This window comes from Sciurus vulgaris (assembly GCF_902686455.1).
Source record: "Sciurus vulgaris genome assembly, chromosome: 5".
NCBI classification, from domain to species: domain Eukaryota; kingdom Metazoa; phylum Chordata; class Mammalia; order Rodentia; family Sciuridae; genus Sciurus; species Sciurus vulgaris.
The window spans coordinates 26,629,800-26,653,186 of NC_136465.1; the positions used below are offsets into that span (position 1 = coordinate 26,629,800).

General features: G+C 35.2%; 1 protein-coding gene across 1 annotated transcript in view; it reads left to right on the plus strand.

The window, feature by feature from the left end:
• Positions 1–23,387, plus strand: part of GALNTL6 (polypeptide N-acetylgalactosaminyltransferase like 6) — a 1,118,676-nt gene that overhangs the window by 445,184 nt on the left and 650,105 nt on the right. Inside the window, exon 4 of the mRNA XM_079142956.1 lies at positions 1,215–1,353. Coding sequence (XP_078999082.1) covers positions 1,215–1,353 — 139 coding nt within the window. The remainder of the gene's footprint in view (positions 1–1,214; positions 1,354–23,387) is intronic.

The following is a 23,387-nucleotide window of genomic DNA, read 5'->3' on the forward strand; positions in this document are numbered from 1 at the left end:
TGGGAGATTTATCAGTCTGAACAAATTGTTACACAAAGAAAACAATTTCTCTTTAATAGGTGTTTCAGTGAGAGTGTAGCTTTAAAATTTTACATTCGTAGGCTTTAAAGTGCCAGAATCTGAAAGTTCAGCATTAAAAATATTTCTACAAAAATGAAGCCTCAGGTGTACATACACATTTCATTTAGGACATAAAAATTAAAAATAAAATTTTATTGCTGAAAGCCAAGGGTACTTTGCACTATTTTTTTATTATATTGGATATATAGAGTGACATAAATCTAGTTAATACCCAGGGCCATGCAAGGTCAAGAGAGCTTCTTCAGCTAATTTGGTCATTTATGGTAAAGAAATTTAGGTCTTTAAAATGTTTCCCAGGTTCAATGGCTAATTGCTAATTGTGGAAATGTTTAGTGAAAGTATTAGTCTCTGTGTTGTTTACTTACATGTAACTTGGGTAAAACAATGTTTATTTCATAGTGTAGCTGTGTTTAGTCCAAAATGTATGTAAAGCACAATACTTGGTACATAGTGGATTCCATTGTATGAGTGAAATTTCTCACTGACTTATTGATTTTTCCATCTAGATAGAAAAATAGTAAGTGGCATTTTTCTAGTAAGAAATCAAACAATAATACAGGAAGAATAGTGAGTTGAATTTTTTGTTGTTTGTTTGTTCATTTTTTAGACCAAAACTGCAACTCTTTTTTTTTTTCTTTTTTTGCGGTGCTGGGGATTGAACCCAGGGCCTTGTGCTTGCGAGGCAGGCACCCTACCAACTGAGCTATATCCCCAGCCCTAAAACTCTTAAAAATGTTCATTTTCCCCTTTAATTAGAGTGATTTTAGTCTGTTTTTTGTTTCGTTTTGTTTTGTTTTGGGTTTGTTTCTGTTTTGAAATATAATTTCTTCATTCCCTAGCTATTTGATGTTGGTCATCAGCACTAAGGAAATTAATTTCATTAGGACAGAAGCAAGAAGCTTAAAACATGTTTCTCATTTTGTTTTCTAGGGATCCCTGACATAAAAATTATATTTCCCAACAACAAAAATGCATTCCAGTTACTAAAAACAAATATTATGTTTACAAATCAAAGGTTGATAAGCAAAAAAAGTATATAAAAATTTCTAAAGATTTTAAAATTTGTAATACTTGGGAGCAATCACAAGAAAGTTAATACTGGTTGAAAAATTCCATCTGTTTTTTCCTCTTAGGGAAAGGTGAACATGGGAAGCCTTACCCCCTTACTGAAGAGGACCACGATGACTCAGCATACAGGGAAAATGGTTTCAATATTTTCGTCAGCAACAACATTGCCCTAGAGAGGTCCCTGCCAGATATTCGCCATGCTAAGTGAGTATGGGCACATCCAGTGTGCGGTATCTTTGATTCATTCGTTTGTATTATTTTCTATCATTTTAATGTGTATCACTGTGAGATGTGTAACCAAAAATTTTGCCAACTCTTTTGACACAATTTTGTATTTCATAATCTTAAACGTTTTGTTTAAATTGGAATAACTTTCAAAATTTCAAGAGAATAACTACCAACAGTGAAAAACATTATACATTTTTATTGACTAAATATTCACCATTAAAAGTGCAGTGTTTTGAGAAATTATCTGTACTCCTTACAGGTACATGAGGAGTAAAACAACCCTCTCTGGTAGTTAGTAGCATCAGTGCTGTCTACATACACAAGTCTCCTGTGACTTTATTCACACCCAGTCATATTTAATGCCATTATCATGACTCTCATGTTCAATTTGCTGTCATTGTGAACTCCTTGTGGCTTGTTAATTGACAATGAGCTCAGTTTTTATTGAATTGTAACTAAATACCTAGGGTAAATGGAAATAAATATAATACTACATAGTTACCTAAAATCCATCTTCTCTCTAATCAGCTCTGTGCTTCCCTAAATGGCCTGTTACTTTCTCTTCTAATCCATTGTGCTTTCCCTGATAGCTTAAACAAGGCCAAAAGGGTGCAAAGAACATGGAATGTGATTGGAACTTGGAATGTTATTTGCCAGGCATATTTGACAAATATATTCAACAGCACTAATATTTTTACCTAACCCCCACCTCAATCTCCTTATGGAAGTAATAGTATGAGAGAAAGAGAGTTAGAGAAAATGAAGTCATGGAAACTAATTAAAATAAAGATTAGGAATCTAAATTAAAATAGTAATGTAAAATAAATAAAAGTCTTGTTTTTGTGCAATGATAATTTAACCCTTTAGAAAATAATCTGTAAATGATGATTTGGGGGACATTTTTTCTTATGGACATAGTGTTTCTTCACAAATTAATTTGAAAACATGTAAGAATTACTGGTTTTCTACTCAGGTTTTATGCGAATTTGCATTTTTCAATATAGTTAAGCAGAGGATTAATGTGAAGAACAAATCAATTTTTCCCTAAACTAGAGGCTTTATGTATTGGTCTAAGCCTTTTAGCCAGCCAAATTATTCCCAGGTTACCTGAAATTATCTACAGTAATTCCCACTGACCGAGAACATTTCTAGTTATGAGAAATTTTAATACCTAATTGAACACCATCAAAAATGCATTAAATTGCATTGTTGGCATAATAAATATGCTCAGAGAATAATTTCTATCCACCCCTTTCCACCCCCACAATTCCAATCTTTTAGTGTGTATTCAGCTGGAAAGTATTGCAGGTAGAAACAGGGCAGAAAAATCACTGGAGTCAAAAGAAGGCTGATATTCCTACTCTTCTGTATATTTTAGTAAAGCTATCACCCTTTAAGAAAAAAAAAATATTTTAAGACTATACAGAAAAAATGACAAAATGAAAAGAAAAATATTTTGAAATTCTTATTAGAGTCACTAAGTTACAGAATAAAGGAAAGAATATTCTAAACATTAAGGAAGAAAAACATTGCTAAAATGTGGTGTAGGCCATATTATCACTTAGTAATTGAAGTTGAATACCTAATAGAATAAATAATCATGTAGTAAAATGATACCAAAAAAGAAAATGAAGTGTACATACACACACACACACACACACAGACACATTTTTTTTTTATGAATGCTCCCAATTCTTTTTTATTTTCTTTGGTAAAGCTATTATATGTATTTTATTTTATTTTTTTTAATTTTATTGTAAACAAATGGGATACATGTTGCTTCTCTGTTTGTACATGGCGTAAAAGCATACCATTTGTGTAATCATAAATTTACATAGAGTAATGTTGTTTGATTCATTGTTATTTTTTCCCTTCCCCCCACTCCTCTCACCCCTCTTTTCCCTCTATACAGTGCTTCCTTCCTCCATACTTGCCCCCCTCCCTGACCCTAACTCTAACCCTAACACTAACCCTTCCCTCCCCCCATTATGTGTCATCATCCACTTATTAGCGATATCATTCGTCCTTTGGCTTTTTGAGATTGGCTTCTCTCACTTAGCATAATATTCTCCAATTTCATCCATTTGACTACAAATGCCATAATTTTATCATTCTTCATGGCTGAGTAATATTCCATAGTATATATATACCACAGTTTCTTTATCCACTCATCAATTGAAGGGCATCTAGGTTGGTTCCACAGTCTGGCTATTGTGAATTGAGCAGCTATGAACATTGATGTGGCTGTATCTCTATAGTATGCTGATTTTAAGTCCTTTGGGTATAGGCCAAGGAGTGGGATAGCTGGGTCAAATGGAGGGTCCATTCCAAGTTTTCTAAGGAATCTCCACACTGCTTTCCAGGGTGGCTGCACTAATTTCCAGCCCCACCAGCAATGTATGAGTCTACCTTTCTCCCCACATCCTCGCCAAGACCTGTTGTTGCTCGTATTCTTGATAATCGCCATTCTAATTGGGGTGAGATGGAATCTTAGAGTGGTTTTGATTTGCATTTCTCTTATTACTAGAGATGTTGAACATTTTTCCATATGTTTGTTGATTGCTTGTAGATCTTCTTCTGTGAAGTGTCTATTCATTTCCTTGGTCCATTTGTCAACTGGATTATTTGAATTCTTCGAGTAGAGTTTTTTGAGTTCTTTATAGATTCTGGAGATTAGTGCTCTATCTGAAGTATGATTGGCAAAGATATTCTCCCACTCTGTAGGCTCTTTCTTCGCATTGCTGATAGTTTCCTTTGCTGAGAGAAAGCTTTTTAGTTTGAATCTATCCCAGTGGTTGATTCTAGCTTTTATTTCTTGTGCTATGGGAGTCCTGTTAAGGAAGTCTGATCCTAGACCAACAAGGTGAAGATTTGGACCTACTTTTTCTTCTATAATCTGCAGGGTCTCTGGTCTGATTCCAAGGTCCTTAATCCATTTTGAGTTTAGTTTCGTGCATGGTGAGAGATATGGGTTTAGTTTCATTCTGTTGCATATGGATTTCCAATTCTCCCAGCACCATTTGTTGAAGAGGCTATCATTTCTCCATTGCATATTTTTGGCACCTTTGTCTAGTATGAGAAAATTGTATTTATTTGGGTTTGTGTCCATGTCCTCTATTCTGTACCATTGATCTACCTTTCTATTTTGGTACCAATACCATGCCGTTTTTGTTACTATTGCTTTGTAGTAGAGTTGAAGATCTGGTATTGCAATACCCCCTGTTTCACTCTTCCTGCTAAGGATTGCTTTAGCTATTCTGGGTTTCTTATTCTTCCAGATGAATTTCATAATTGCTTGCTCTATTTCTGTAAGGTACGTCATTGAGCTTTTAATTGGAATTGTATTGAATTTGTATAGCACTTTAGGTAGTATGGCCATTTTGACAATATTAATTCTTCCTATCCAAGAACATGGAAGATCTTTCCATCTTCTAAGGTGTTCTTTAATTTCTTTCTTTAGTGTTGTATAGTTCTCATTGTAGAGGTCTTTCACCTCTTTTGTGAGATTGATTCCCAAGTATTTTATTTTTTTTTGATGCTATTGTGAATAGGGTAGTTTTCCTAATTTCTCTTTCTGAAGATTCATCACTTATGTATAAAAATGCGTTGGATTTATGAGCATTGATCTTGTAACCTGCTACTTTACTAAATTCACTTATGAGTTCTAAGAGTTTTCTGGTGGAATTTCCAGGTTCCTCTAAATATATAATCATGTCATCAGCGAACAGGGATAGTTTGAGTTCTTCTTTTCCAATTCGTATCCCTTTAATTTCTTTGGTTTGTCTAATTGCTCTGGCTAGAGTCTCAAGAACGATGTTAAATAGAAGTGGTGAAAGAGGGCATCCCTGCCTTGTTCCAGTTTGTAGGGGGAAGGCTTTCAGTTTTTCACCATGTAGAATGATATTAGCCATGGGCTTAGCATAAATGGCCTTTACAATGTTGTGGAATGTTCCCACTGTCCCTATTTTTTCTAGTGTTTTGAGCATGAAGGGGTGCTGTATTTTATCAAATGCTTTTTCTGCATCTATTGAAATAATCATGTGATTCTTGACTTTAAGTCTATTTATATGGTGAATGACATTTATTGATTTCCTGATGTTGAACCAACCTTGCATCCCTGGGATGAAACCCACTTGATCATGGTGCACTATCTTTTTAGTATGTTTTTGTATGCGATTTGCTAAAATTTTGTTGAGAGTTTTTGTGTCGATGTTCATTAAGGATAGTGGTCTGAAATTTTCTTTCCTTGATGTGTCTCTGTCTGGTTTAGGTATCAGTGTGATATTGGCTTCATAGAATGAGTTTGGGAGGGTTCCCTCCTCTTCTATTTTATGGAATACTTTGAGAAGTATTGGAATGAGCTCTTCTTTAAAGGTTTTGTAGAACTCGGCTGAGAACCCATCTGGTCCCGGACTTTTCTTTGTTGGTAGGCTTTTGATGACTTCTTCTATTTCAGTATTTGAAATTGGTCTATTTAAATTGTGTATGTCCTCCTCGTTCAGTTTAGGCAATTCATATGTCTCTAGAAACCTGTTGATGTCTTCGAAATTTTCTATTTTGTTGGAGTATAGATTTTCAAAATAGCTTCTAATTATGTTTTGTATTTCAATGCTGTCTGTTGTGATATTTCCTTGTTCATTACGAATTTTAGTGATTTGGGTTTTCTCGCGTCTTCTCTTTGTTAATGTGGCTAAAGGTTTATCAATTTTGTTTATTTTTTCGAAGAACCAACTATTTATTTTGTCAATTTTTTGTATTGTTTCTTTTGTTTCAATTTCATTGATTTCAGCTCTGAGTTTAATTATTTCCTGTCTTCTACTACTTTTGGTGCTGGTCTGTTATTCTTTTTCTAGGGCTTTGAGCTGTAGTGTTAGGTCGTTTATTTTTTGAGTTTTACTTCTTTTATTGAATGCGCTCCATGAAATAAATTTCTCTCTAAGTACTGCTTTCAGAGTGTCCCAGAGATTTTGATATGATGTTTCTTTGTTCTCATTTACCTCGAAGAATTTTTTAATTTCCTTCCTAATATCTTCTGTTATCTATTCATCATATAATAGCATATTGTTTAATCTCCAGATGTTGGAATAGTTTCTATATTTTACTCTTTCATTTATTTCTAACTTCAATCCATTATGATCTGATAGAATACATGGTAGTGTCTCTATCTTCTTGTATTTGCTAACATTAGCTTTATGGCATAATATATGGTCTATTTTAGAGAAGGATCCATGTGCTGCTGAGAAGAAAGTGTATTCGCTCTTGGTTAGATGGTATATTCTATAAATGTCCGTTAAGTCTAAATTATTGATTGTGTTATTGAGATCTATGGTTTCTTTGTTCAATTTTTCTCTGGGAGATCTGTCCAGTGGTGAGAGAGGCGTGTTAAAATCACCTAGTATTATTGTGTTATGGTCTATTTGGTTTCTGAAATTGAGAAGGATTTGTTTGACATACATGGATGAGCCACTGTTTGGGGCATAGATGTTTATGATTGCTATATCTTGCTGATTTATGCTTCCCTTAAGCAATATGAAATGACCTTCTTTATCCCTTCTGACTAACTTTGGCTTGAAGTCCACATTGTCTGAAATGAGGATGGATACTCCAGCTTTTTTGCTGAGTCCATGTGCATGGTATGTTTTTCCCCATTCTTTCACCTTTAGTCTATGGGTATCTTTTTCTATGAGGTGAGTCTCTTGTAGGCAACATATTGTTGGATCTTTCTTTTTAATCCAATCTGCCAGTCTATGTCTTTTGATTGATGAATTCAGGCCATTAACATTCAGGGTTATTATTGAGATATGATTTGGTTTCCCGGTCGTTTGGTTCATTTTTTAAATTTTATTTATTTATTTGTTTGACACAACTTGTTTCCTCCTTTATTTGACAGTTCCTTTAGCATAATTCCTCCCTTTGCTGATTTGCTTCTTTGTTTTTCATCTCTTCCTCATGGAATATTTTGCTGAGAATGTTCTGTAATGCTGGCTTTCTTTTTGTAAATTCTTTTAGCTTTTGTTTATCATGGAAGGATTTTATTTCATCGTCAAATTTGAAGGTAAGTTTTGCTGGGTATAAGATTCTTGGTTGGCATCCATTTTCTTTCAGGGCTTGAAAAATGTTGTTCCAGGCCCTTCTAGCTTTTAGGGTCTGGATTGAAAAATGTGCTGATGTTCATATTGGTTTCCCGCTGAATGTAATTTGGTTCTTTTCTCTCACAGCCTTTAAAATTCTGTCTTTATTTTGTATGCTGGTATTTTCATTATAATGTGCCTTGGTGTGGGTATATTGTAATTCTGTGTATTTGGAGTCCTATAAGCCTCTTGAAGTTGATTTTCCATTTCATTCTTCAGATTTGGGAAATTTTCTGATATTATTTCATTGAATAGATTGTTCATTCCTTTGGTTTGTTTCTCTAAGCCTTCCTCAATCCCAATAATTCTTAAATTTGGCCTTTTCATGATATCCCATAGTTCTTGTAGATGCTGTTCATGATTTCTTACCATCTTCTCTGTTTGTTCAACTTTGTTTTCAAGGTTAAATATTTTGTCTTCAATGTCTGAGGTTCTGTCTTCCAGGTGTTCTATCCTACTGGATATGCTTTCTATGGAGTTCTTAATTTGGTTTATTGTTTCCTTCATGTCAAGGATTTCTGTTTGTTTGTTTTTTTCATTATCTCTAACTCTTTATTGAAATGATCTTTTGCTTCCTGTATTTGCTCTTTTAACTGTCGATTGGTGCGATCATTCAATGCCTGCATTTGCTCTTTCATCTCATCATTCAGTGCATTCATTTGCTCTTTCATCTCATCGTTTGCTTCCCTGATCATTTTAATTATGTACATTCTGAACTCCTTTTCTGTCATTTCTTCTGACATGCTGTCATTGGGTTTTATTGATGTAACATCTAGATTTGTTTGCAGCATTTTCTTTCCTTGTTTTCTCATATTGTTCAGGAATCAGTGGACTGCTGAGATATTGCAGATTTCCTCTATTGACTTACAATGTCCCTGAAGATTTCTATATATATCCCCTCTTAGCCTTCAGTAGGCTGAAGTCTTGGAGGAAGTTGATAATGCGGTGCTCCACAAGGAAGCTGCCTCTCTAGGAGTGGTGGCCTTCAGGTGGGGTATATTCCCTGCTAGTGGGCAGAGGTGCCTCCACTTGTTGACCAATGGTCATCCAAAGGGGAACTAGACTGCAGGCTGAGGCAAGGCCTGTTTGGGCCTGTGTCTCTGGTTTTACCGTCCTTTTGGGGAAACCTCACCCGGCAGGGAAGTCTCACCCAATGGGGAGGTCTCGTTGGTCAGTTCCCTCCTAGAGGTTCCCTCAATTTACAGCTACCGCCTGGGCTGGGCTGCCTTCCTCTGCAAAGTTCCGAGGGGCCCAGCCCTACCTCCTGGGCCTGGGAGCCTCACCCTTTGCAGATGAATCTCCTTAGGCTGCCCCTCCTCAGAGAATCTGCCCGCAGTCCTGAAACCTTCGCTCCGCCCCTAAGCGTGCCTCTGTGGGGCTCTTCCACCAAGAAGCCTCCTAGATCCTGGGACCCTGCTGTGCCCCTAATCACCTGGCTATGCGGCCCCTCCTCTGAGCAGCCACCTGGGGTCCCGTACAATCGCTCTGAGTCCCAGAGATCCGCCACACACCTCTTCCTCCAGACAGCCGCCCAGTATTCTGGTGCGGTCACTAGGAGTCCAAGCAACTCACTGCGTGCCTCCTCCCACCAACCACCCGTAGCCCTGGGCAATCAATCACTCCGAGTCGAAATGACCCTCCCCGTTCCTCCTCCTCCTCCTGGTAACTCCCCGGGTGTTCAGGAGCAGTCGCTCTGAGTGGCTCTGAATCCACGTGACCTGCTGCACGCGTCCTCTGGGCAACCGCCCGGAGCTCTGGTGCGGCCACTCGAGACCAAGGGACCCGCCGCGCTCCTCCTCCAGGCAACCCCCCTGTGTTCAGGAGCGGTCGCTTTAAGTCCAAAGAACTCACCACTCACCTTCTCCTCTGAGCAGCCGCCTGGAGCAGTCACTGCGAGTCCAAACGACCCACCGCGCTCCTCCTCCTCCTCCTCCTACTCCTCCGGGCAGGCGCCGGTGTTCAGAAGCGTCGCTCTAAGTCCAAACAGCTCACCGCGCGGCTTCTTTTCTGGCAACCGCCTGCAGCTCCGGTATAGTCACTCCGAATCCAAGCGGCCACGCTGCTCCTCCTCCTCCTCAGGGCAGGCCCCGGTGTCCTGAGTCCACACAGCTCTCCTCGCCTCCCCTCCCCTGGGCAGCCGCCGGAGCCCCAATGGTTGCTCCGAGTCCCAGCGCTGTGCTGAGCGGCCTCCTCTCCGACGCTCCCAGTTGTCCAAGTTCACTGCTCCAGCGGGGGGAGGGGCGTCTCGCCGGCAGCTCTACTTCACAAAGTTCCCTGCGTTCCGGGACCACCGTCCCATCCGGGACGCCTTCCCAACGGGTGAGAGTCTCCCGGCTGCTTTGAGTTGGTCCCAAGTGTCTCAATATCTCCTCTTTTGAATCCTGAGTCCTGGAGCAACATGAAATGCAGCCACCCTCTAGGCCGCCATCTTGAAACCTCACATACACCTTAACAGAGTTTAGCGTTCAATATCAGGAAAGTGTTAAGGAATAAGCAGGAATGATGGCTTACCTTGGTCAGTCCAGAATCTGACTCTCAGCAATGCAGAAGGAAGAGTCTGATGGTACTTAGAATTTTGTCAATGTCCCACCTGCAGGAAACCAACAGCCAAAACATTTTACATGGATTCCACTATTTAAAGCTCTACACTTCTGCCTTTATCTGTGCTTCTCAAAGATACATTTCACTAATAACATGGAGCTCTGTGTAAGTACTTCTGGAAATACAAAATGGACTGGACACATATTTCAGGATTATCAATTTAGCTTATACTGCAGATAATTGATTACAGCTTTTTTATACTGATGCAATCTATAAAAGAGAATGCAAACTTTGGGTGACTTTAAAACATAGCAGCTCTCAGAGACTGCATTTGCGTTCAGTCAATTCAAACTGTAGGTTCAGAGTGACAGGAGAGAGGAGCTCATTTTTTTTGGCTTTAGTTTTTTACAATGAAAAATATCATAAAAATACTATCCTGCAATTTTTCTGAATTTGATCTTCACTCAAACACATACAATCATGGTATTTATCCCACGGTCCTATACTACCGATAACCCTCTTTGTATATTCAAGCACTCTTCACCTGTTCGTATTCTCACATTTCGTTAAAAAAATCCATGATTCTAGATGTTAAAAAAATCCATGATTCAACATTCTAGATGTTGTAATCCACTATTTTGCTTCTGTGACCAAAAGACCTGACAAGAACAATTTTAAAGGAGTAAACGTTTATGTTGGAGTTCACAGTTTCAGAGGTCTTGGTTCATAGATGACTAACTCCATTCCTTGGGGTCTGAGAAAAGGCAGAACATCAAAGCTGAAGTGTTCAGTAGAGGAAAGTAGTTCAGGACTTTGCACCAGGAAGCAGAAAGAAAGCTCTGCTCAACAAGGACAAAATATATACTCCAAAGGCACACTCCCAGAAACCCACCTCCTCCAGACACTCCTACCTGCCTTCAGTTACCACCAGTTAATCCCCATGGGGGATTAATGCACTAATTAAGTTAAAACTCTCATAGACCAATCATTTCACCTCTAAACTTTCTTGCATTGTCTCACACATGAGCTTTTGGGGGACACCCTATGTCTAAACCATAACACTAGATATTCTGCTATGCTTGGTATGCATTCTAGTTCACTTGAAGAATATTCAGAACAAGTTATTTTAGAAATCCCAGTCCACAGGCATTGCTGTTTTATTTCTCCTACTCCTTTCTTCTTCACTAGTATAAAAATGACCTACTTGCTTTTTTGTTGTGATTTCATAATAAGTAATACATTTCCAAAATAAGCAGCAACATTGTTAAATTTTCTAAGGAATCTCCATACTGCTTTCCAGAGTGGCTGCACCAATTTGAAATCCACCAGCAATATATGAGTGTATCTTTTTCCCCACATCCTTGCCAATACCTATTGTTGCTTGTATTCTTGATAATAGACATTCTAATTGGGGTGGGATGAAATATTAGGGTAGTTTTGATTTGCATTTCTCTTATTACTATAGATGTTGAGCATTTTTTCATGTATTGTTGATTGTTGATCTTCTGTGAAGTCTCTGCTCATTTCATTAGCCCATTTATTAATTGGGTTATTTGTATTCTTTTTAAAGTTTCTTGAGTTCTTTATAGATTCTGGAGATTAGTGCTCTATCTGAAGTGTGTGCGGTAAAGATTTTTCCCACTCTGTGGGCTCTCCCTTCACATTGTTGATTGTTTCCTTTGCTGAGAAAAAGCTTTTTATCTATCCCAAAAGTTTGAATCTATTCCAATTATTGATTCCTGCTTTTATTTCTTGTGCTCCCAAGGAGTCATGTTAAGGACTTAAAATCAGTATACTACAGTGACACAGCCACATCAATGTTTATAGCATCTCAATTCACAATAGTTAGATTGTGGAACCAACCTCAATGCTCTTCAATAGATGAATGGATAAAGAAACTGTGGTATATATACACAATGGAACATTATTCAGCCATAAAGAAGAATAAAATTATGACATTTGCAGGTAAATGGATGGAGTTGGAGAATATCATGCTAAGTGAAATAAGCCAATTCCAAAAAACCAAAGGCCAAATGACTTCTCTGATAGGTGGTTGATGATACATAATGGGGGCAGAGGGAGGTAAGGGAAGAATGGAAGAAGGATGGATTGTGTAGACAGAAATGAGGGGTATGGGGGAAGGAAAGATAATAGAATGAGATAAACATCATTACCCTATGTACATGTGTAAATACACAAATGGTACGACTCTAACTCTACTTCGTGTTCAACCAGAGAAACAATAATTGTATTCCACTTGTGTACAATGAATCAAAATCAAAATAAAAGCAGCAGCAACATATGAAGGAAAGTAAGTGAACCCTGGACAGCAATATTTTGATACATCTTACTTATACACTATAATAAATTTCAAGCTTTTCTCTTATGCTTTTATTTTTTCCCCATTTTTTTTCTTTTAACATCTCCCTATCTTGCAAATTATTTAAATTTTTCACATCATCTATGCTTTGGTATTGTCAAAATTTTCATCTCTTTTTCCATACTCACTGTATATTTTTGGTTGACTTTTGTAGGTTTTTGAAGATATCTTTATGCATTTTAAATACATTCTCCTTTATGGTTTTGCAAATTCATGTCTATATTTCCAGTGCCTGGAATTTGTCCTAGAACATTTTATCTACATATTTTGTTTTGTGCAATGCTGATAAGAATTTTAGTTCCAGCACATCTGGGTGAGACATATCCAGTCCATGGATATCCTGCTGGTCTTGCTTCATTTTTCCACATTTTGCTTTTTTCCCCCACTGAATAGCAATTGTGAACTACCATGCATTTGCTCACCTACCTCCAATGTCATATGTATGCTGTGCAAGTCGTAGAACATCTCATTTATCTTTCAACTCAAAATGGGAGGTGTATGAAATCTATAAAAGTACACAACATTACAACAATTAATATATTGTGTAGAAATGACCTACACAGAAAAGAAATGCCAATAAACTTACACACACATATACTGTAAGACAAGAATGAGAAAAAAAATGGTAACTATTTGAGCAAATGTTACTTCCTAGTTATGAACAAACTCATCAGTAGTTATAATACTCTTCAAAACATGATATAACTAATAAGTATAGGAAGAATTTATATCTATGAAATGAGGAAATATATAAGATTTAAGAGACAGAAGAGCCATTTATAATAGAGTTCAAGTAGGCTTTGCATAGGATCCAGGTAAACAAATCCTTGATATGGACTTTATTGATCTTTAGTGTTGGTTTTTTGCTGTTATGAAAGTATATATGTTTACCTTAACACACACATATATGTATATAAATTCATATATACATACATATAAATCTTATGATTCATTTGTAAGGAGGCTACATAACTACAATATATTCAAATTCAAAGTCTTAAACTCTGTGTCCTCACCTTTCCTTTTTATGGATTATTTCTTTTTCAAATCACTGATATTCCCTAGATAGGAAAAGTTTTAGCTTCATGACTTTGACAATAAATGAAGTCTGAATGTTGAGTAAAAACTGTAATCTCACGTCTTGAAAAAATACAGAATTTTTACAACCTCTTGGATTCTATAATCACTTTCAGTAGGGTTGGAGTTATATCAGACTAATTTATCACAAGTCTGTTCCATTCACAATTTCAGAACCAATTGAGAAATTGTCCCAGATATAACTTGTATTAAAATTTTACCTTCATTATTGAGATCTTGTTGGTGGGCAAGAATTAGATGTGATCCAAGTGTAATATCTAATATTGAGCTCCACAAGGAGATACAGTCAGCCAGCCTTGAAGTCATAGTACTTGTTGGATCTCAACCTGATCTCTGTAAGAAAGCAGTTCCCAAAGCAGAAAAATGAATACTTGCTGAACTAAGCATAGTAAGCTCTGTAAACCAAAACTTATGGATCACATCTCTTTCTTTTTCCTGGAAAGGATGTCTGAGAAGATGGAGAGAGGGTGCGAATGTTAATCTAGCGTCTGGTCACATGGAGACATCTGTCCAGAAAAAGTGTCCATCCCTTTGATAAATAGAGTTTAATACTTGCTTTATATACAAAAGAAAACATACTTAGTCCTTTTTTGTTGCGGTTGAGTTTTCTCAACATATTTAGACTTTTGAGTAAATTTTTTATTTTCAGTGTTTTTTACTCTAAGTACTCATGCATAGCAGGAAGAATGTTATTTCCAAAGAAGTTAACTCCCTGGTGATTCAGATTGTGATACTGATCAACGGTTTGTAATTTTAAATTATTACGAACCCACTTCACTAAATGGGAATGCAAACTTTTTTCATGTTCTTCCCTAGAGAATATAAGACCAAGTGTATTCTAATTCTAAATTTAAATTGTATTTAATTTCATTAGTGATTTTATGAGACAATTTTGGTTGATTAGAAGTAATAATTATATGTTCAATTTCTTTTAACCAAGATTAATGATATTTATTTTAACTTCATGTGAAATATCAAAATGATATTTATTTTAACTTCATGTGAAATAGAAAATTGTGATTTAGCTTTTTTGACTCTTTGCTATTTAATGTTAGAATTTAACCATCCAAAAGTGTGCAAGGATAATATTTTTTCTATTTCTCAATTTCAAAAGCTACATAAAAATATGAGTGACCCTAGCTAGTTTCCTTTCACATTTTCCTTATGATATGCTTGTGAAGTTAATTAAGTGCCTCATTAAGCAAGTTTGCAAATGAATTTAGAAACAAAATAAACTGACTGTTCACACACTCCAATCAGGTGTGAATATTGCTACCAAAAGGAAGATGGAACAGGTATCCTTTAAATCAAATGATATTATAGCCTAGGGTATATCTAAACATGGCTGAAAAAAGACAAAACAAAACCCTTGCAGCAGACTGGAGGGAAGAATGGTCAGGGAAACCAAAAGCATTTGAAACTGATATTTAAGAGAACACCTTCATTATTTTGGGAAAGGTGGACTTATGCAGAGTCATATAAACACTATTAGCACATAAATGCATTTCTAAGAATCAAGACATAAACTCACTATGAAATGACAACAACAAATTTACACACATTCCCATCTTATGACAAAAGCCTGAAAGATGTAGAAGAGTTTTTTATCACTTTAAGTAAAAGATTTATGACTGCTGAAATGAAAATCCTCCTAGGAAAGATAACAGTTTAAGAGTTGTCAGACATTTAGCTTTGGAGTTAATGACAGATCATAAAGCTGATTCCTTAAATGTGCAATAAGGATAAGCACCAGGGTCTAAAATAGGGGCAAAGCTAATGCTGTGCACGTGAAAAATAAGTAAACTTTCTAAAAATAAACCACCTGCTTCATAATCATAACTAGTGAATTTCACACTTTATCTTTTGCAACCTTATGATAAGAATAGGGTAAAGAGAAAAGATAGCATAAGTTTGGGAAATAGATTTACAACTTCAAATTTTTAAAGAAAATAAAATGAAAATTTGATGTAATGATACATACTGCTCTATAAGGTTAATCTAGAAGGGTAATTTTAAATTCACTCCTTAATTTTACTCCCACACAGAAGTTTACTGAAAAGAAAGAGATTAAGATTAAGATGAATGTATGATAATGAGTTGATACTTGGAGAAAATTCTGCCATTTCGAAGAGAATTACTAGGTTTCTTTTCTAAACCAATGAGCCATGTAATTTTAAATATTGCTATAGTAATTATTAGAGGTTAGATTGTGTTGGTGAACAGTGCCCTTAATAAATGATGTGGCTGTGGACAAAGAACAGTCTGTGAACTCATTGTTCAATCAACCTAAATGAGTAAGTGCACATATTACTCATTACTTTTTCCTGGTACTAAAGATTGAATCCAGGTGTGCTTCACCACTGAGCTGTATCACCAGTACACTCACTTTTTAAAAACATTTTGAGAATGGTCTCTCTAAATTGCCCAAGCAGACTTCAAACTTGTGTCCCTCCTGCCTCAGCCTCCCAAATCACTAGGATTACAAGCAATTGCCATTGAGCCTGGCATACTCTTAATCATTGAACAGTATTGATTAGATCATCCATATGCATGTGAACATATTGCTACAGAATCACTTAAAATTTAAATACATATATCTTATTATAAAGATTCTTTTTATATATATATTTTTTATACAGAGTGCATTTCGATTCATTGTACACAAATAGGGTACAACTTTTCCTTTCTATGCTTGTACATGATGTAGATTCACACCATTTATGTAATCATACATGTACATAGGGTAATGATGTCTGTCTCATTCCACCATCTTTCATACCCCTACCCCCTCCCCCTCTCATTTACCTCTAAGTAATCTAAAGTTCCCCCATTCTTCTCTTACCCCCCAACCCCTGAACCCCCATTGTGTATCATCATCCACTTATCAGGGAAAACATTTGGCCTTTGGTTTTTTTGGGCTTGGCTTATTTCACTTAGCATGATATTGTCCAATTCCATCCATTTATCTGCAGATGCCATAATATTATTATTCTTTAAGGCTGAATAATATCATAAAGATTCTTGATTTCACCTGGCCCAGTGAAGCACACCTGTAACCCCAGCAGATGAGGAGGTTGAAGGAGGAGGATTGAAAATTGAAGGCCAGTCTGGCAACTTAGCAAGACCCTGTCTCAAATGAAATAAAATGTGCTAGGGGGGTAGTTCACTGGCAAATACCTTTGTGTTCAATCGCCATTACCAGGAAAAACAATGATTCTTGATTTTAATATTTAATAATACACATTTTAAATCCTAATTTTATTCTCAAATATTCACTTCACACATGATTATACTTGATTTGATTAAAATACAAAATTGTAGGCCAACAAATTATATGTTATATGATATGGAAGAATTTCTTGAAGGACACAAACATCTAAAACATGCCCAAGTAGAAATTTAAAAAATGAATAGAAGTATAAGTGAATATTGATATGGCTAAACAAACAAACAAACAAGAAACACAATTCAGTGAAAAGCCCCAGTCCAGAGCACTTCACCACCAAATGCTTCCAAATGTTGACAGAAGAATTAATATAATTTCATTTTTATTTTTACAAAGTCTTCCAAAATATAGAAGGAGTTGTCTTGGTTGACTCTGACAGACACACCCAAATATCATTGACTGAGTGGCTTACACAACAGAAATTTATTTTCTCACACTTCTGGAGACTAAAAGTCTTAATATCAAAGTGCCAACAGTGTTGCTGTCTATTAAGGGCTTTCTTCCTGTCTTGCAAAGGTAACTTTATTATTGTGTTCTCAAATGGCATAGAGAGGGAGAGAGAGAGAGAGAGAGAGAGAGAGAGAGAGAGAGAGAGAGGGAGAGTGAGTCGGGCTCTTTGATATCATGACCCCAGTCTTACTTAATCTTAAATGTGTCCTAATTGCAGATATTGTCACATTGGAAGTTAGGGCTTCAACAAGTGAATTTAGAGGGATATAATTCAGTAAAGAACATGGATAAATTTCCCAATTAATATTGAAAGAACAGAAGTATTCATATACTTAAACTAGGCAAATAATCATAATAAAACTGCAGACCAATTTTTATATAAATAAATATGCACTCAAAAATCTTCAAAATGCCAGCAGACCAAATCTAGCAACTATTATATGCCATAAATAAATGGTAATACTCCCAGAAATTATAAGGTAGATTCAATATCTGAAATCAATTATTATAATATGCTTTATTAACAGAATAAAAATCATGATTATCTCAAAAAACATGCAGAAAAAAAATCATCTGATTAAAAATATAAAACCCTTTCACAACAAAAGCATTTAACATTCTAAGAATAAAAGAACTTTCATGAATTCAACAAATGACATCAACCAGATACCCATAGTGAGCATCAGACTTGAAAAAAGATTAGGGGGAGGTCAAGTGATGTGTACTTTCACTGCTTCTATTGAATATAGAATATTGTATTATATATTCAAATTCAGAAAATTAGGCAGGAAAAATAAGTAAAAGATATCCAAACTGGAAGGAAAGTTAAAACTCTCTATTAGTAGATGACATAATCTTTGATATAAAAATTGCTAAGGAAGACACTAAAAATCTATTCATACTAATAAAAAAATTTAAATAAAGTCATCAAGATGTCAGGATACAAGACCAAGATATAAAAATAAATGTTATTTTAATGTTATACTGAACAACTGGAAAATGACATTAAGAAAACAACTCTATTCACTATAAAGTCAAAATGAATAAAATACTTAGAAGTAAAATGAACAAAAAAGGATAAAACTTTGAACACTAAAAAATCTTTAAAGGAACTGAAAAAATGAAATGGAAACATGGTCAATATTCATAGATCAGAATAGTTAACATTGTTTAGATGACACTATACTCCATATTGACTTATCTATTCAGTAGAATCCTTATCAGAATCCCAACTGACTTTCACTTTCTTGTAGAAAGTGAAAAGCCAATTCTAAAATTCATCTGGAAATGTAAGGGGCAAGAGAAGCCAAACGATTCTGAAAAAGAGACATAAAGTGGGAATTCAAACCCTTCATGCCTTCAAATTTGTTTCAAAGTAATGACAATCAAAATGATGTGACCTAAATCTAAAAGCTAAAATTCTTAAAAGATAGAGGTAAATCTTCAGCATTTTTGTCAGAGGATATATTTCACAAATGATAAATAATGATAAATAATTCTTGGTACAACAACAAAAGAAATAAATCAATAGGACTTCACCAAAATTTTTTAAATGTATGCATCAAAGCATATTTTCAAAAACTGAAAAGGCAGACCACAGAATCGAAGAAAGTATTTGTAAATCATATACATGATAAGGGACTTGTATCTAGACTATGTAAAGAATATTTTCAATTCAATAATAAGAACACGTCAAATTAAAATACCAGAAAATGATCTGAATATACATCTCTCCAAGGAAGAGTTACACATGGCCAAAGCACATTAAAAAAAAAAAAAAATGTTCACCATCATTAGACATTAGGGAAGTACAAATCTAAACCAAAATATTCCACTTAACACCACTGGGATGACTAGAACCAAAAAGTCAGGAATAACAAATGTTGGGGAGAATGTTGAAAAATCAGAAACTTCATAATTGTTAGTAAAATGTACAGTCGTGTAGAAACCTTAGATGACATTCTGGTAGTTTCTAAAATAATTTAATACGGAGATAATGACATAGGACTTCTACTTCCTGGTAAATACCTGAGAGATGAGCACACATGTCCACACAAAACTGCACAAATATTTCTAACAGCATCATTCATAATAGTTTAAAGAAATAACCCCCCCAAATGGCCATCAAGTGGTGAGTGATGTAACAAGTAGTCCCAGATAATGGAAGATTATTCAGTTATAAAAAGAAATTGAATACAAATTTTATATTTGGGCATAAGGCAAACCCTGAAAACACTATACCAGGTGAATAAACTGGTCACAAATCCCACAAAATAAATGATTGTATGCATGAATGTCCAGCACAGGCAAATCTATAGAAAAAGCACACCATGATTATGTAGGGCTGTGGGGTGATAGAGGGAAGAGGAATTGTAACAGTAAAATTTATTTTGAATTGACAAATATATTCTAAAATTGATTGAAGTGTTGATTACCAACATCTGTGAGTACACCAAAAATACTGAACTGTATACTTTAGATAGTAAAATAAATGAATTATATGGTATGTAAATTCTATTTCAATAAGGCTACTTTAGAAAAGATCAATTACTTTCAATTTGCTCCTAGTCAAATAGTTTTTACTATACTTCTTTAAGTGCACTAAATCAAGCAGCAATTCCTATGGTAGACTTATTATCTGAGTCAATATAATAAATATTAATTTCTAGAGTTTATAACTTATATTGTGATAAGTTCCTATTATTTTTGAAGTATGGTTTAAGTATCTCAGTGTTATGAACACAATATTTGAAAAAATATGAAACACAAAATATGGAAGAAATTATTTAATATTCTCTGAAAAACAGATATTAGTTATTAGCAGCATATCTTAAAATTTTCAAAAATTCTCTGTTAAATTTAATCATATGTGAATCACATACATATAGAATCAGTGCTTTCACATCCATAAAATTACGCTTGATCCTATCTTTCCCTCCAGCCAACAGCCCCAGAATCTTTATATATATTGGTACAATATAGATACGCATTATATATATATATATATATATATATATATACACACACACACACACACATTATATATACATATATACATTATAGATAACAGGTATTATGTGTGTATAGAGAGGGAGAGACATATATCCATATATTTGTGGATATATCCACATATATCCATATATTTTCTACAATAATCCTAATTTGACTCAATATACTACTGTGCAATCAGTTTTTTTCTTACCAAAATCACTAATGACTTCTACATTACCAAAGTCATATGCAAATTACAGCTTTTATTTTGTAAAAGTTTCCAGAATCATTGAACATCTTTGGCTCCTCTTTAATTCTTAGGCGCTCTTATCTCTGTTTCAAGCAATAAAATCTTTCTTGCTTTCTCTCCGCATCATGCCTTTTCAGTTTCTTGCAAAGTGGCTCTTCTATTTCTGATAAAAACATATAAAATTCATTGGTGCTCAGTACTGGCTATAATTTCTTCTTTATATTTACCTTCTGTCTTAGCATTTTCATTTCTGTAACCAAAACATTGGATAAGAACTACTGAAAGAAGGAAAGTTTATTTGGTACTCACAGTTTCAGAGTTCTCAGACCATTGATGACCAAATCCGTTGCTCTGGGCCCAAGATGACGAAATACTTATTGGCAAAAGGACCCAACAGAGCAAAGCTGCTCTGTTCATGGCAGGGTCAGGAAGTAGAGGAAGAGAAGGAAGGGCTTCAGGAAGAACAAACCCTGCAGAACCACCCCTGGTGACATAGTCATGCACCACCTATCTACAGTTACCACCCAATCAGCTCATTCAAACTAGTGTCAGCTGATTAGGTTACATCTCTCACAATCCAATCATTTAACCTCTGAATATTCTTGTATTAACAGAAGCTTTTGGGGAATACCTCATGTCTAAACCATTGCACCCTGTCCTTTCTAATCTTCCCCCAACAAGATCTATTAATTCTCTCTCTAATATGCACTGCCAAAACACGTCATGTATGCATTTGCTTCTCCTAATCTCCACTATGTCCATTATCATTTCTTACTTAGACTCCTAGCATAGCCTCATAATTGGACCTCATGTACTCCTCTTGCTCTTCTGAAACACATTCAGCAGCATGAGATAGAGTGAGCTTTAAAAATTAAGGCAGAACACTACAACCTCCTGTTTAAAATATTTAAAAGACTCCCTGTTACACAAAGAGGTAACAGTTTAGATAACACCATCACCAACCTCCATATTCTGATCCTCGCCTCTCTCTGGTCTCCTTTGCTTTCCCCTCCATATAGACTATGCTTCTACTGACCTGTATGAATACACAGCTGCATGAACATAACAAATCCTTTTGTTCCATAATATGGACATAAAATATCATAGTCCATTAAAGAGTTAATCATACTACTATGTAACATTTTAATATATGTAACATATTCATAGATTATTGGTGACCAAATAAATGAGTAAATGGATAAATGGGTTAATAAAAGAAGAAATATTGATGACCGCTTATTCAAATACACTCACATATACTTGGCAGTCCAGACTAATTTTTTAGACTTGTCAAATGCAAAATATATTACTAGTTATCACTGCTTTATCAACCCAACTGACATTGCATGATTAGAACAGAAAAACTGTGTGACTAAAACCATCCATTGAAAACTGAATACACTGACATTAAAACAATTACTATGTAAATTGGTACATGAAAATGACTTATACAGATATACTCTATAATGTCCTTGTCACTAGGCAGCTGCCAAGTTGACATTTTATTCTGCTACTATTGAGAATGGGGTACAGAGGACTGTAGCTGAACTCAAATGATTTTTCAAGAAATCACACAACGACAAAAGGTTAAAAGAAAATAAAGAAGTTTCTTCAACTTTCTGAACATGTCTGATCCCTTTATAAAGATCAAAAAACTTGGTTTACTAATTGTTATGGTTTAGATCTCAATAGTTTCCCAAAGGTCCACATCTTAAAGGCTATGGCACTACTTGAAGGGGGCAGAAACTTTAGGAGACAGAGCCTATTGAAAGGATGTTAAGTCATTGAGATGTGCCCTTGAAAGAGGTAATGGGACTCTGACCCTTCTCCTCTCTCTCTCTCTCTCTCTCTCTCTCTGCTTCCTGGCTGCCCCGAGAGATCAGCCTCCTTCACCAGCCTCTTCTGTCATGATGTACACCACAGGACCAAAGCAACAGAGGCAAGGCCATGGGCTAAATCCTCTGAAACTGAGCCAAAATAAACATTTCCTCCCTTTAAGTTGTTTATCTCAGTTTCCTTTTTGTCCCAGTGACAGAAATCAAACATACTAACTATAATATTATTAGCTATTCTGGTAATCTTGTTTAGGAATCTGAATTTATCAGAATTCAGCTACCTGAACTGTCATCTATTAATGAAGCCACTTTATAAAGCTTTTTGATAGACAGGAGGCAATACATTAATTACTGAAGTAATATGACGTCTAACTTGCTAAATTTAAATGAATCTAAAATACTGTTTTTGCCTCAACCATGAAGTAAATCTAATTATAATATTTTGAATTGGCATCCTTCTCATGAATTCCCTAATGAAACTGACTGAAACTATTTATTACTACTTTAGGAAATTCCTTAAATTATTCCAAAGCGGTACAAAAACATAACTGCTTATAATATGAAATCCTGGAATATAACTTCCTGTTTATTATAATAGCTATGCAATGATATTTTAACACTTTTAGCATTATTTGAAAAATGTTCCATGTGTCATGTGTTACTTAAGGTATATTTGTCATATGTTATATAAAGTATATATGTTTTATATATAAATTGTGTGTATAAAATCATTTTAATCTAAAATATGCTAACATAACTGAAAGATCTTTAAAGGAATCCTTTCAATTTTTCAGTTTATTCCCTCTGGAAAAGTCTGGTGAATAATACACTACATGGTTAAGATGCCAATATGACTACCAATGAATCTGAAGAATATATATGAGTCAAATCGTATAAATGGAAAATATTTCTTTCTTTCCCTCCCTCATATTCCTTTAAATGGAAGCAGAAAGACATGAATTCATTTAATTTCAAGACCTCTAAATATGGTGACTTTAAATACTAAAATTTTACTTTCTGAAAAGATGGCTTCTATAAATACAGGTTTTGGAGCTCTTAAAAGCTAGCCACATTAAATGAGTTTTGCAGTGTATAGCTGGCAATTGTT